Genomic DNA, 15864 nt, shown 5'->3' with positions numbered 1-15864 from the left:
TTGTAGTTTAGTTGTAGTTCAGTTGTAGTTCAGTTGTAGTTTAGTTGTAGTTTAGTTGTAGTTCAGTTGTAGTTTAGTTGTAGTTCAGTTGTAGTTCAGTGGTCTCTTTTCTCTTCTTCTCTGTGCTCCTATTCAAATCAATCCCAGACAGGACTCTGCTGCTTTAGTCTCCATGTTTCCAGGTAGAGTGGGGACCAGAAGACGACTGGAAACCACAAGTGAACACAAGTGACGGAGCAAAAAGTGTCGGATGGTGCCGCTAGCTACAATTGCTCAAGTGAAATAAATCAATTTCATATCAATCCAACATTGACAGTGGTTCTCAACCTTTTTTGAACAAACGCCCCTTTACATCATCATGACCCCCCCCCCCCAAAAAAAAAGGACATCTCTCATTGACATGACATGCTGTTTGATACTGATACTTATACAGACTAACACTCCACATTTTGGACTCAACACCCCCCTCTCAGTTTCAAACGCCCCTCAGCAGTGTCCCAGCGCCCCCTGGGGGTGGCACCGCCCCCGCTGAGAAACACCGGCCTAAAACTACGTCCCTGTACGTCACAGCTCTTTTACTGAACAGACATTCAACACATGCCTGAGAAAAATGCATGACTGTGGAATTTGAGCCAAGCGCCTCTCATTTCAACGCAAACTGGACAAATTAATGGAGTTTCTGGGGAATTCTACAGAACATCGCAGTCCCTCCATGTACGGAGCCGAAAAAAATAAAAAAAAATAAAAAAACAAAGAAACAAACAGAAACAAACACTGGTCCTGTCTAAGAACCACCAGATCAACAGTAACTAGTTTCAGGCTTAGGTTTAGGCTTAGGCCTTGGGTTAGGTTTAGGGTTAGGCTTAGGTTTAGGCTTAGGTTTAGGGTTAGGCCTTGGGTTCAGGCTGAGGTTTAGGCTTAGGTTTAGGCTTAGGCCTTGGGTTAGACTTAGGTTTAGGTTTAGGGTTAAGTTTAGGCTTAGGTTTAGGGTTAGGCTAAGGTTTAGGCTTAGGTTTAGGCTTAGGCCTTGGGTTAGGCTTAGGTTTAGGGTTAGGCCTTGGGTTCAGGCTGAGGTTTAGGCTTAGGTTTAGGTTTAGACCTTGGGTTAGGCTTAGGTTTAGGTTTAGGCCTTGGGTTAGGTTTAGGGTTACGCTTAGGTTTAGGCTTAGGTTCAGGGTTAGGCTAAGGTTTAGGCTTAGGCCTTGGGTTAGGCTTACGTTCAAGCTTAGGCCTTGGGTTACGCTTAGGTTTAGGTTTAGGCTTAGGCCTTAGGTTTAGGCTGAGGTTTAGGGTTAGGCTTAGGTTTAGGCTTAGGACTTGGGTTAGGCTTAGGGTTAGGTTTAGGCTTAGGTTTAGGCTTAGGTTCAGGTTTAGGGTTAGGTTAAGGTTTAGGCTTACGTTTAGGCTTAGGCCTTAGGTTAGGCTTAGGTTTAGGCTTGGGTTAGGCTTAGGTTTAGATTTAGGTTTAGGCCTTGGGTTAGGCTTAGGTTTAGGGTTAGGTTTAGGCCTTGGGTTAGGCTTAGGTTTAGGCCTTGGGTTAGGCTTAGGTTTAGGGTTAGGTTTAGGCCTTGGGTTAGGCTTAGGTTTAGGGTTACAGTACATTTGAGCCATGTTGACTTAATGTATTTTGGGTCTTTTGTTTTAGTCACATGTTAAACAGAAACTAGAAAACATTCAAGGGCTGAAGTTCAAAAGATGATTCTGAATCATTTCTGAAGGGAACAAACAAAGAATTTCACACAATAAATACAAAAACGTAGAGAAGACTTTGCAGAAGTATCGGTGGAGTTCAGCTGTAGTGTTTTACAGTGTGTGTGTGTTTGTGAGTGTGACCTAATCTTCTAATGTACTGAACACTGGAGGTGTTTGTGAACGCACCTCAGCCGCTGTCAGACCAAGACCGCCAAGACCGTAGATCAGAACCAACACGTTCCTCTGAGGGTCGTTCAGATTCAGCAGGTCCACACTGTTCTGAGAAGAAAGCAATCACATCACAGCATGAGGCAACTGCACACCACCCTGACATTTACAGCAACGAAGAAGACATTTTATTTAACCCTTACAGACCCAAACGTCCACTTTTAACCCTTAGAGACCCAAACGTCCACCTTTAACCCTTAAAGACCCAAACGTCCACCTTTAACCCTTACAGACCCAAACGTCCACTTTTAACCCTTACAGACCCAAACGTCCACTTTTAACCCTTAGAGACCCAAACGTCCACCTTTAACCCTTACAGACCCAAACGTCCACTTTTAACCCTTACAGACCCAAACGTCCACCTTTAACCCTTAAAGACCCGAACGTCCACTTTTAACCCTTAGAGACCCGAACGTCCACTTTTAACCCTTAAAGACCCAAACGTCCACTTTTAACCCTTAAAGACCCAAACGTCCACTTTTAACCCTTACAGACCCAAACGTCCACTTTTAACCCTTAAAGACCCAAACGTCCACTTTTAACCCTTAAAGACCCAAACGTCCACTTTTAACCCTTACAGACCCAAACGTCCACTTTTAACCCTTAGAGACCCAAACGTCCACTTTTAACCCTTAAAGACCCAAACGTCTACTTTTAACCCTTACAGACCCAAACGTCCACCTTTAACCCTTAAAGACCCAAACGTCCACCTTTAACCCTTAAAGTCCCAAATGTCCACCTTTAACCCTTAAAGACCCAAACGTCCACTTTTAACCCTTACAGACCCAAACGTCCACCTTTAACCCTTAAAGACCCAAACGTCCACTTTTAACCCTTACAGACCCAAACGTCCACTTTTAACCCTTAGAGACCCAAACGTCCACTTTTAACCCTTAAAGACCCAAACGTCCACTTTTAACCCTTACAGACCCAAACGTCCACCTTTAACCCTTAAAGACCCAAACGTCCACCTTTAACCCTTAAAGTCCCAAACGTCCACCTTTAACCCTTAAAGACCCAAACGTCCACTTTTAACCCTTACAGACCCAAACGTCCACCTTTAACCCTTAAAGACCCAAACGTCCACCTTTAACCCTTAAAGTCCCAAACGTCCACCTTTAACCCTTAAAGACCCAAACGTCCACTTTTAACCCTTACAGACCCAAACGTCCACTTTTAACCCTTAGAGACCCAAACGTCCACCTTTAACCGTTAAAGTCCCAAACATCCACCTTTAACCCTTAAAGACCCACACATCCACCTTTAACCCATAAAGACCATATTTGGATGTTCAGAGGCTCCATAGTTACCGTGGAAACACCTTCATCTTCTCCAACATTGCTTCTCCAGTCAAACCCATGCAGTTGGATCAGTGCCAGTGGATGGACACACTGGTTTATGTTCAGTTAATGACAGACTGGACTGAAAAACACACTGTTTATTCAGTTTGATCTGTTTTTATAGAAGAACCATCAACTGTAATCTGAGCTGGAATGAACATCTGCACCATCTGTGAATTTAACACTCCTTGTGTACCTAATAAAGTGGCCGGTGAATGCACATGAGCGGCCTCTTAGATGTTCACAGCTGAACAGGTGTACCTAATAAAGTGGACAGTTACTTACCATTCTGTGAGGACCATAAATCTCTACAATGTCAACTTCCTCTGCGCTCTGGAACACAGTCCTGTTTTCAGCTTGGCGACAGTGCGTTTTCTGTCAAATCCAGGCATTATTTAGCTTAAACGGAGGAGAAGTTCAACCTGTCATAAAGGAGAGAATCCTTCGGTTTGTCTTTACTGTTTCCCCTGCAGCTCTTTCTCCTCGGTCCAAAAGACACATGATAAGAACTTGTTTCATGCCGTTATGGAAAAATGAGGCCATTTCACAGAACGGAGCAGCAGAGCCACGACCACTTTGTATCTGGAATCTGAGCAGGAATGGTAATTCCAGCTGTCAGTCATACATTCAACCCGCCTACCTGTGTGAAGACTCCTGTGATGAGTGTGTGCAGCGGAGTGGGTTTGATAGAACCAACAGAACATACAGGGGGTTTGATAGAACCACCAGAACATACAGGGGGTTTGATAGAACCAACAGAACATACAGGGGGTTTGATAGAACCACCAGAACATACAGTGGGTTTGATAGAACCAACAGAACATACAGTGGGTTTGATAGAACCACCAGAACATACAGTGGGTTTGATAGAACCACCAGAACATACAGTAGGTTTGATAGAACCAACAGAACATACAGGGGGTTTGATAGAACCAACAGAACATACAGTGGGTTTGATAGAACCAACAGAACATACAGGGGGTTTGATAGAACCACCAGAACATACAGACCTCCACTGTCTTCTACTGCTACTACTACTACTACTGCTACTACTACTACTACTGCACTACTACTGCTACTACTACTACTACTACTACTACTACTACTACTACTACTACTACTACTGCACTACTACTACTACTACTACTACTACTACTACTACTACTACTACTACTCCACTACTACTGCTACTACTACTACTACTACTACTACTACTGCACTACTACTACTACACTACTACTGCTACTACTACTACTACTACTACTGCACTACTACTGCTACTACTACTACTACTGCTACTACTACTACTACTACTACTACTACTACTACTGCACTACTACTACTACTACTGCACTACTACTACTACTGCTACTACTACTACTGCACTACTACTGCTACTACTACTACTACTACTACTACTACTACTGCACTACTACTACTACTACTACTACTACTACTACTGCACTACTACTGCTACTACTACTACTACTACTACTACTACTGCACTACTACTACTACTACTACTACTACTACTTTAATATACAGTATTAATACTGTACATTAATACCCAGTTTTAGTGATGGGACTGTTGGTTCTTTGAAGGGAGTCGTTCAATCAGGAGTCGTTCATTGAAAAGAGTCGTTCAACAGAGTGGCTCTTTTATGTTTTTTTTGCGTTATTTTGAAACATCAGTGTTTTCATGACTAAATAGGCTCCATGTGATGATTGACATTACATTTTAAAGGTGTTTAATTGGCGCAGCAGTAAATATGATCTTACCATAAAACAGAATGGTTAGTTCAGATGTGTGGGTTAAATCCATGACATGAGAGGTGACATTAGACAAATGATGGAACTGGACCAAAAACATCACACTACATTATGTGGACTAGTCTGTAGAATAAAAATGAAGAAGAAAATAAAACATTTTCTGATGAAATAACATTTTATTCTCCCCAAACCAAGAACAATAAATGTGTGTAAACATACGGAAAAAACTGCACAAAACCCAACAGAGATGAATCAGTTCAGTTACTGAAAAACCTGAACTGGAGTCACATTCTCCAGTGTCATGTCCATCTGTTCTTTGTGAAAGTTCATCCAAATCCTCCTCCTTTTTCTTTGGCTCATTACTCACAGGTGCTCACTCACTCACTCACTCTCAAACTTTTCTCCTGTTTCCACCAGTCTTCTAGCTCCGCCTCCTCCAGTCTTCCAGCTCCGCCCCCTCCAGTATGCTCACCTCACACTTCAAACTGTTGTTTTTTTGTGAACTTCTGCCATCAGACATGACATGACATCAGACAGTGTGTGAACATTCTCCTCCTGCCCAATGCCTCCCCAGTGACGCTAAATTGACAGGCAATCAAACACCCCCTCCTTAAAAAAAAAAAAATTTAAAAAATGAACGGCTCTTTACAAGGACTCGGTTCTCATAGTTCATTTCAGAGTCATTCAAAAGATTCGATTCGTTTGTGAACGTCACATCACTACCCAGAATCAATACTGGTTTTGTGCAATATACCAATTTCACTATGCCCGAAAAACCACCTCTTGTGCAAAACTTTTCATCGAAAAAGGAGAGTTTTGGCAAAATTGATGTTTTTCCATTAGACAAATTTTTAAGCCTAAGTTATTTTCACAGATTTAGAAGATCAATGGAAAAGAGACCAGTTCAATTTTCCAGAACTGGAAGACACTTTGAAGTCCAGTAAAGATCTGAACCTGTTTATAGGCTCATTATTTTTATCAGCTGCTACAGTGTATCTGCCCAGGAGTATTGATCGGTTTATTGATAGTGGTCAAAAACAGTGTGGACATATGAGAAGTCATGTGACCGATGGCTCTGCCTCATATGTGTGTGTTGTGTTGAACATTCATACACATTCATTTGTGCTCATTGTAAGGATGAAACAGTTCCGTTTTTAACCTGTTTGTCACGTTGTCTATTGAAGGATTCAACTGTGTCCAAGCAGAAGTTGATGCCACTGGGGTTTTGTCTTTGTCTCGTAGGAACCTGGCGTCCAACGCTCTGGAACACATCAGCTGGAAGGTGTTTCATTTCCTACCTCTGCTCAACCTGTGAGTCCCATTCAAAGTCCACACGGTTCTGGTTCTGTCCACTCACCTCTGGGAGCCCCCCCAGTCAAACACCAGTTGTTACACTCCCATTCACTACGAAGTTCCTAAACAAAGAATGAAAACGGGTTCCTTCTGTTCCCCTCTGTTCCTTCGGTTCCCTTCTGTTCTTTCGGTTCCTTCGGTTCCTTCTGTTCCCTTCTGTTCCCTTCGGTTCCTTCGGTTCCTTCTGTTCCCTTCTGTTCCTTCAGTTCCTTCGGTTCCTTCTGTTCCCTTCTGTTCTTTCGGTTCCTTCGGTTCCTTCTGTTCCCTTCTGTTCCTTCTGTTCCCTTCGGTTCCTTCTGTTCCCTTCTGTTCCCTTCGGTTCCCTTCGGTTCCCTTCGGTTCCCTTCGGTTCCCTTCGGTTCCTTCGGTTCCCTTCTGTTCTTTCGGTTCCTTCGGTTCCCTCTGTTCCCCTTCGGTTCCTTCGGTTCCTTCTGTTCCCTTCTGTTCCTTCAGTTCCTTCGGTTCCTTCTGTTCTTTCGGTTCCTTCGGTTCCTTCTGTTCCCTTCTGTTCCCTTCGGTTCCTTCTGTTCCCTTCTGTTCCTTCAGTTCCTTTGGTTCCTTCTGTTCTTTCGGTTCCCCATGCTTTCATATCATTGCAGAGGTTTGGTTAAATTCACAGGTGAACATTCTGGAAAATGACCATAAATGAAACAGTGACCTCAGGTCTGGGGTTCTGCAGTTGGATGGTTTGAAACAGAGGAAACAGTGTCAGTATTAAAGGATCTGCACTGGGAAGGTTCTAGAAAGAACCTGAGGTCATTTTAAACCAACACCATGGAACTGTTTGTGGTGGGTCCCCCTAAAGTCCATAAACAGTATTGTGTGTACCAGCTGTGGTCAAATCTGTTCAAACCAGTGATGATGGAGAACTGGAGTCCAGAACAGGACTGGGTTCAAACCAGTGATGATGGAGAACTGGAGTCCAGAACAGGACTGGGTTCAAACCAGTGATGGAGAACTGGAGTCCAGAACAGGACTGGGTTCAAACCAGTGATGATGGAGAACTGGAGTCCAGAACAGGACTGGGTTCAAACCAGTGATGGAGAACTGGAGTCCAGAACAGGACTGGGTTCAAACCAGTGATGATGGAGAACTGGAGTCCAGAACAGGACTGGGTTCAAACCAGTGATGATGGAGAACTGGAGTCCAGAACAGGACTGGGTTCAGACATGTGTTCAGCTAAAGGACACTGACAACATTTAGACAAACAGGAACCAAAGGGTTTAGTCTGAAAATATCTGAAACAAAAACTGTTTGTCATGTTTTCTACTGTTACTGTTCCTGTAATAAAACTGTGGAAGAAACTGAAGAAAGAAAAGAAACAGAAGGAAAAGAAACAGAAAAGAAACAGAAGGAAAAGAAACAGAAGGAAAAGAGTGAAAAAGACGAACAGAAACAGGTGAAAGACACAAGAGTTTAGAGTAGAATGGACCCAACAGGACCAGCTCCAACAGGACCAGCTCCACCAGTACCAGCTCCAACAGGACCAGCTCCACCAGTACCAGTTCCACCAGTACCAGCTCCAACAGGACCAGCTCCACCAGTACCAGTTCCACCAGTACCAGCTCCAACAGGACCAGCTCCACCAGTACCAGCTCCAACAGGACCAGCTCCACCAGTACCAGTTCCACCAGTACCAGCTCCAACAGGACGCAGCTCCACCAGTACCAGCTCCAACAGGACCAGCTCCACCAGTACCAGGTCCACCAGTACCAGCTCCAACAGGACCAGCTCCACCAGTACCAGGTCCATCAGTACCAGCTCCACCAGTACCAGCTCCACCAGTACCAGGTCCAGGTCTTCATGGACAGGACATCCCTGGTCCTCTTCCAGTCTCAGTTGGTCCAGTATTCCCTGTAGTCCCTCCTCTTCTTTGCTCTCTCAGTCTGTCTAGTCTTTCTCTCTGTGCTTCTCTGTGCTGTGCAGTTCTGTAGTCCTGTCCTAAACCAGTCCAGTTGTGTAGTCCTGTTAGTGTCCTAGTGTCAGTGCAGACGTGTCCACAGCTGAACTGAACCTACTGGAGCAGATGTTCCACCAACAGGACCTGAACACAGAGTCTGAAGGAGGACAACCTCCAGCGCTGGTTCTTAAATGCATCCTGTGTCTCAGTGAAGGTGGAGAAGCTTCATGTTCATGGAGTCCAGTTTTCCTTCTGTTTGAATGTGTGGATCAGAATGGTGGTCTCCTCAGTCATTAACATGTTCATCCTTCTGTAAACCTGATGTCTTCTGCAGTGGACTCCTGTGACGCTCAGATCTGTTTTCTTCATCTGATGCTGACTGCGTTTGTTTTGTGTCAGTGTTTTAAGGGACAACCCTCTGCTGTGTTCCTGTGACCTGCACTGGCTGACGCAGTGGACGCAGAGTGACCGCGGTGACCTGGACGCTCAGATGTTGGACTGTTGGTCCGACGGTCACACAGAACCGCTGAGCTCTTTGGTCATAGAAAACTGCAGTGAGTAGAATCTGACTGAAGAAAAGCTGGACGTTATTGACCTAACATTCACAGAATTCAATGGGAATGCCTTTAACCCGGGGCTGTCCGACTCCTGTCAGTTCAGTTCCATATTCAGCTAAATGTGATCTGCAGAAAAATAAGAACAGAAGAACCTACAAATAATGACAACTGCACATTTTTGTCTTTGTTTTAGTGTAAAAAAAAAACATTAAATTATGAAAATACTTACTTTTATAAACTATCCAAAAAAAAGAAAAAACTGAAATTTAAATTGAAAAACGTAAGAGAATTTAGTGCAGTTTTAACAGTATTGTTCCTCCACTTCTCATTAGTCCATGTGCATTCTGGGTCAGATCTACAAAGACACTAAACACTGAGGAACAGGAAGAAAAGAGTTCAAACTGGACTGAATCTAATACAGACATTTCAGGTTGGATACATTTGTTCAGGTTAGTCACATTTTATTGGTACAGGAGAGTTTGGAAATGGAAAGAGTTTCATAATTCAATGTTATGTTTTGCATTAAAACAAAGACAAAAAATTTAAGTTGTTAATTCTAGACTTTTTTTTTTTTTTTTTGCTTAATTGAAGATTCTTTTTTTATTTTTGGCTTGACTCAAAATTTTTTACTTAATTGAAGGTTTTTTTTTTTGCTTAATTCAAGATTTTTTTTAACTTAATTGAAGAACTTTTTTTTTTTTTGCTTAATTCAAGATTTTTTTTAACTTATTGAAGATTTTTTTTGGCTTAATTCAAGATATTTTTTTTACTTAATACAAGATTTTTTTTGGATTAAATCAATTTAAATTTTTTTTTTTACTTAATTGAAGATTTTTTTTTTTATTGCTCAATTCAAGATGTTTGCTAAATTTGAGATTTTTTTGGCTTAATTTAAGATTTGTTTTTTACTTAACTGAAGATTTTTTTTTTTTTTTGGCTTAATTCAAGATTTTTTACTTAATTCAAGCTAAATTTTTTGTTGCTTAATTCAGTTAAAGACTGTGGAATTTTTGCACTTGGCAAAAACATCCCAGGGGCCGAACTGGACCCTTTGGCGGGCCGCATGTTTGACACCCCTGCTTTAACCCTTAAAGACCCAGTCTTACTGTTGTCACAGTTCCACAACATTTATGTCTCTATATTTAACTTCTCTTAAGTTATTTATCACAATTTATTACGACATAATCCTCTTTATTTTGTGTTTTTTCAGTGAACATCAGGTATTTTCTATATTTAATTCACTGATCATGTAGAGTTTTAGATTAAGGGGCAGGTAAAAGTTTTCTTCAACCTGCTCCTTTCCAATCATTTAGATAGGAATAAATAAATAAATAAAATGAAAAAATGAAATTTTTATTAAAGCTCAGATTACAGTTGATGGTTCTTGTATAAAAACAGATCCAACTGAATAAACAGTGTGTTTTTCAGTCCAGTCTGTCATTAACTGAACATAAACCAGTGTGTCCATCCACTGGCACTGATCCAACTGCATGGGTTTGACTGGAGAAGCAATGTTGGAGAAGATGACGGTGTTTCCATGGTAACTGTGGAACCTCTGAACATCCAAATATGGTCATATCTGATGAACATGAAAAGATGAAGAACTGTATTTGACACCAATTATTGACATGAATGATAGGATTAATGGATCAACAGGAATTAAACAGTTTAGATCAGGAGAAGGTTTAGGTTAAAGGCGGACGTTTGGGTCTGTAAGGGTTAAAGGTGGATGTTTGGGTCTGTAAGGGTTAAAGGAGGACGTTTGGGTCTGTAAGGGTTAAAGGTGGATGCTTGGGTCTGTAAGGGTTAAAGGTGGACGTTTGGGTCTTTAAGGGTTAAATGTGGACGTTTGGGTCTGTAAGGGTTAAAGGTGGACGTTTGGGTCTTTAAGGGTTAAAGGTGGATGCTTGGGTCTGTAAGGGTTAAAGGTGGACGTTTGGGTCTTTAAGGGTTAAAGGTGGACGTTTGGGTCTTTAAGGGTTAAAGGTGGACGTTTGGGTCTGTAAGGGTTAAATGTGGATGCTTGGGTCTTTAAGGGTTAAAGGTGGACGTTTGGGTCTTTAAGGGTTAAAGGTGGACGTTTGGGTCTGTAAGGGTTAAAGGTGGACGTTTGGGTCTGTAAGGGTTAAAGGTGGACGTTTGGGTCTGTAAGGGTTAAATGTGGACGTTTGGGTCTGTAAGGGTTAAAGGTGGACGTTTGGGTCTTTAAGGGTTAAAGGTGGATGCTTGGGTCTGTAAGGGTTAAAGGTGGACGTTTGGGTCTTTAAGGGTTAAAGGTGGACGTTTGGGTCTTTAAGGGTTAAAGGTGGACGTTTGGGTCTGTAAGGGTTAAATGTGGATGCTTGGGTCTTTAAGGGTTAAAGGTGGACGTTTGGGTCTTTAAGGGTTAAAGGTGGACGTTTGGGTCTGTAAGGGTTAAAGGTGGACGTTTGGGTCTTTAAGGGTTAAAGGTGGATGCTTGGGTCTGTAAGGGTTAAAGGTGGACGTTTGGGTCTGTAAGGGTTAAAGGTGGATGTTTGGGTCTGTAAGGGTTAAAGGTGGACGTTTGGGTCTGTAAGGGTTAAATGTGGACGTTTGGGTCTGTAAGGGTTAAAGGTGGACGTTTGGGTCTTTAAGGGTTAAAGGTGGACGTTTGGGTCTGTAAGGGTTAAATGTGGATGCTTGGGTCTATAAGGGTTAAAGGAGGACGTTTGGGTCTTTAAGGGTTAAAGGTGGATGCTTGGGTCTATAAGGGTTAAAGGAGGACGTTTGGGTCTTTAAGGGTTAAAGGTGGACGTTTGGGTCTGTAAGGGTTAAAGGTGGACGTTTGGGTCTTTAAGGGTTAAAGGTGGACGTTTGGGTCTGTAAGGGTTAAATGTGGACGTTTGGGTCTGTAAGGGTTAAAGGTGGACGTTTGGGTCTTTAAGGGTTAAAGGTGGATGCTTGGGTCTGTAAGGGTTAAAGGTGGACGTTTGGGTCTTTAAGGGTTAAAGGTGGACGTTTGGGTCTGTAAGGGTTAAATGTGGACGTTTGGGTCTTTAAGGGTTAAAGGTGGACGTTTGGGTCTTTAAGGGTTAAAGGTGGACGTTTGGGACTTTAAGGGTTAAATGTGGACGTTTGGGTCTTTAAGGGTTAAAGGTGGACGTTTGGGTCTTTAAGGGTTAAAGGTGGACGTTTGGGACTTTAAGGGTTAAAGGTGGACGTTTGGGTCTGTAAGGGTTAAAGATGGACGTTTGGGACTTTAAGGGTTAAAGGTGGACGTTTGGGTCTTTAAGGGTTAAAGGTGGACGTTTGGGTCTGTAAGGGTTAAAGGTGGATGTTTGGGTCTTAAGGGTTAAAGGTGGACGTTTGGGTCTGTAAGGGTTAAAGGTGGACATTTGGGTCTGTAAGGGTTAAAGGTGGACGTTTGGGTCTGTAAGGGTTAAAGGTGGACGTTTGGGTCTGTAAGGGTTAAAGGTGGACGTTTGGGTCTTTAAGGGTTAAAGATGGACGTTTGGGTCTTTAAGGGTTAAAGGTGGACGTTTGGGTCTTTAAGGGTTAAAGGTGGACGTTTGGGTCTGTAAGGGTTAAAGGTGGATGTTTGGGACTTTAAGGGTTAAAGGTGGAGGTTTGGGTCTTTAAGGGTTAAAGGTGGACGTTTGGGTCTGTAAGGGTTAAAGGTGGACGTTTGGGTCTGTAAGGGTTAAAGGTGGACATTTGGGTCTGTAAGGGTTAAAGGTGGACGTTTGGGTCTTTAAGGGTTAAAGGTGGACGTTTGGGTCTTTAAGGGTTAAAGGTGGACGTTTGGGTCTGTAAGGGTTAAAGGTGGATGTTTGGGACTTTAAGGGTTAAAGGTGGAGGTTTGGGTCTGTAAGGGTTAAAGGTGGACGTTTGGGTCTGTAAGGGTTAAAGGTGGACGTTTGGGTCTGTAAGGGTTAAAGGTGGACGTTTGGGTCTGTAAGGGTTAAAGGTGGACGTTTGGGTCTTTAAGGGTTAAAGGTGGACGTTTGGGTCTTTAAGGGTTAAAGGTGGACGTTTGGGTCTTTAAGGGTTAAAGGTGGACGTTTGGGTCTGTAAGGGTTAAAGGTGGATGTTTGGGACTTTAAGGGTTAAAGGTGGAGGTTTGGGTCTTTAAGGGTTAAAGGTGGACGTTTGGGTCTGTAAGGGTTGAAGGTGGATGTTTGGGTCTTTAAGGGTTAAAGGTGGACGTTTGGGTCTGTAAGGGTTAAAGGTGGACGTTTGCACCTTTAAGGGTTAAAGGTGGACGTTTGCACCTTTAAGGATTAATTACTGGATGTACAACCAGGAGGTGGTTTCCTGGGAACTCAGATGAAGACCAGATTTGGATCAGTTGTTGTTTCAGTCGTCATCTTGTTGCCATGGAAACCAGCTGTGTTGTGTCTTTGTGGACCACCTGTCTCTCCATACTCTACTGTGCCGGTCTGTCTCATGGTTGTGTTCGTTGCCTCCATCTGGACCAGGTCTACCTGAGGTCAACATCCTGCCCTCCAACAACAACGTTCAAGAAGGAGGTAACCTGACGTTTGAGTGTCAGGTGACAGGAAGTCCCACCCCCACTGTGAGATGGCGCACAGAGCAGCTGCGCTCCCACTTCTTCACCCAGGTACTGGACAGCTTTAACCCTTTCATGCATGAATGATGACAACCTTAGTCGAGATTTTTTTCCTGAGTGTTTTTATTCCTCCTTAGGCATGAAAAAAACAATGTGATTGCAATTTTTAAATGAACCTATTTTTTATGGAGTTAGAAAATGTCCACTCAGCTTTAATTTTTGAAGCAAACAAACGTGTATTTAAAACGCAATATCAGAAAGTGATAAACTGTGTGGAAACTATGAAATAAAAACATTTTTAATGGAGCTAATCTGATTTTCTTCTCACATTTTATCATACTCTGATACTAGTTATTATCAGAGGTGGGTAATCCCAGCTCCATACGGTAAAAGTCCTGCCATGTATTTGCTCCAACCACTCAGTGAACCAGCCCAGTTTGATGAGCACAACTCCTCCTCCAGGCAGATGAAGGGATAATTAATGGAATCACCTGGGTCAAGTGAACAGGTAGAACCAATTCATGGCAGGACTTTTACTCTATGGAGCTGGGATTACCCACCTCTAGTTATTATTCACTTCATGGAGATAATATGCAAAAAAAAAAAAGTTTAAGAAAACTGTTCATTACAGTCTAGCAATTAATTTACACTCGAACATGATAGTGCAGATCAGGTTTACCAAGAACAGCAAAGTTACAGTAATTATATGAAGAGTCGCTTTTCCATTGGACATCTGTGCGAAACTTTACCGATATTTACTAAGTGTCGAAAAAACAGAAGTGCATAATGTCGGTTTATCCATTAAATCACAAATGCGATGATTTATTATCGCGAGATGACACAAGAAGTCATTCCATAAAGATGACAACGAACGTAAATATGGTGTTGATTTACAGATATATTCATTATTATTATTATATATTACCCCTCTATCTCCTACTAAATTAATAAATGATTGGGTTTACTGGTGTGTCCACACATACCGTGACATGTTTCTTTTAAAACTCTTCTTCTCTTGTTGTAACGTCTGTCAACATCCGTTTTTAGCTTACCGGCTGACAGGCTGGAAGCGAGTGTTGTCATGCGGCATCAGCGGCGTCGTCTGTTACAGAATTTTCAATCGTCTTCTTCTCCGAAACTACAGTTCTGATTGACTTCAAACTTGGTATACAGCTTCTTTATGATGATGTCAACAAAAGTTAGTGAAATTATTTGGATCTGGATCTGATTCTGGATTTGGTGCCACTTTGAAAAATGTCCCCATTATCAGAGATAGGAAGTGGATGGATGCAATAACTCAGTAAATATAAATGATATCCAGTGTAAATGTCTCCAGTCCAGCCCTGATGGGGAGATGACCCAAACATAATGTCCACATGCTGATCAGGATCTTCTTCTGGATCTGGAACTGACGCAAAATTTAACATGGGCTCTTATGGCGAAAACATTTCAATCGTCTTCTTCACTGAAACGATTGACTTCAAACTTGGTATACAGCTTCTGTATGATGATGTCAGCACAAGGGATTGAATTATTTGGATCCGGATCTGATTCTGGATTTGGTGAAAAACTTCCCCATTATAACAGATAGGAAGTGGATTGATCCAATAAATCAGTATCAATGATATCAAGTTGGAATTTGAATTTTGTACAGATCTGATTGGAATATGAGCAAAACATGGGCTATTTCTGTAATAATAATAATAATAATAATAATAATAATAATAATAATTAATAATAATACATTTTATTTCTAGAATAAATACACAGAACTGGGTGAAAATAAATGGAATCTGGATACATTTCCCAAAGCTTTTCATTAGGTAAGATACAAGATACAGGGCAACTGGTCCTATTTTATTTTATTTTTTTTATCCACTCTGCTTGCAGATAAAGGTCTTTCCATTGCAGTTTTGCGTGATATACCATTTGTGCTATGCCTTAAAAACCACCTCTTGCCAGTGCAAAAACCTTGAGAGTTTTGGTGAAATTGTTGTTTTTCCATTAGGTAAATTTTCATGCACAAGTTATATTCACGCAATTTGAGAGTCAATGGAAAAGCGACTGGTGTCAGTGTATGAGATGATGCATAAGTGTCCACTGTGTCGGCTGATGTGGAACTAAAACAACTAAACCCATGAATATACAAGAGAACAGCTGGAGAAGAACTGACCACTGTACATGAAAGGGTTAAAGCAGACACACGTCATCTGTGTGTGTTCCAGTATTATTCACAGACGTATGACGGTGAGTGTTCTGCCAAATCTGCAAAGACACACAACAGTTCGAATGTCTTTAACTCTCATCCAACTTTAAAGTGTCCTCTTTCATTTGTCAGAAACCAGCTGAAGCTCTGGTAGACATGTAGGGTTAGATCACAGGTGGACAGAGGGAACGCATCTGAGACGGACGTTTAGGCTCCGTTCAGACAAACTTTGTGTCCCAAATCTGGTTTATTCACCCATATGTGACCTGGATCTGATCTGTTACAGT

General features: G+C 42.1%; 1 protein-coding gene across 1 annotated transcript in view; it reads left to right on the top strand.

The window, feature by feature from the left end:
- The window catches only part of LOC115435856 (high affinity nerve growth factor receptor-like), a 72918-nt gene that overhangs the window by 35574 nt on the left and 21480 nt on the right, over positions 1–15864 (top strand). The window contains 3 exon segments of the mRNA XM_030158464.1: positions 6273–6341; positions 8683–8837; positions 13280–13422. Of these exon segments, the coding sequence (XP_030014324.1) occupies positions 6273–6341; positions 8683–8837; positions 13280–13422 (367 nt within the window).

The sequence above is a fragment of the Sphaeramia orbicularis genome, chromosome 16 (assembly GCF_902148855.1).
Source record: "Sphaeramia orbicularis chromosome 16, fSphaOr1.1, whole genome shotgun sequence".
Taxonomy (NCBI): domain Eukaryota; kingdom Metazoa; phylum Chordata; class Actinopteri; order Kurtiformes; family Apogonidae; genus Sphaeramia; species Sphaeramia orbicularis.
The sequence above is the reverse complement of the archived record's forward strand: the minus strand, read 5'-3'. Positions and strand labels throughout refer to the sequence as shown.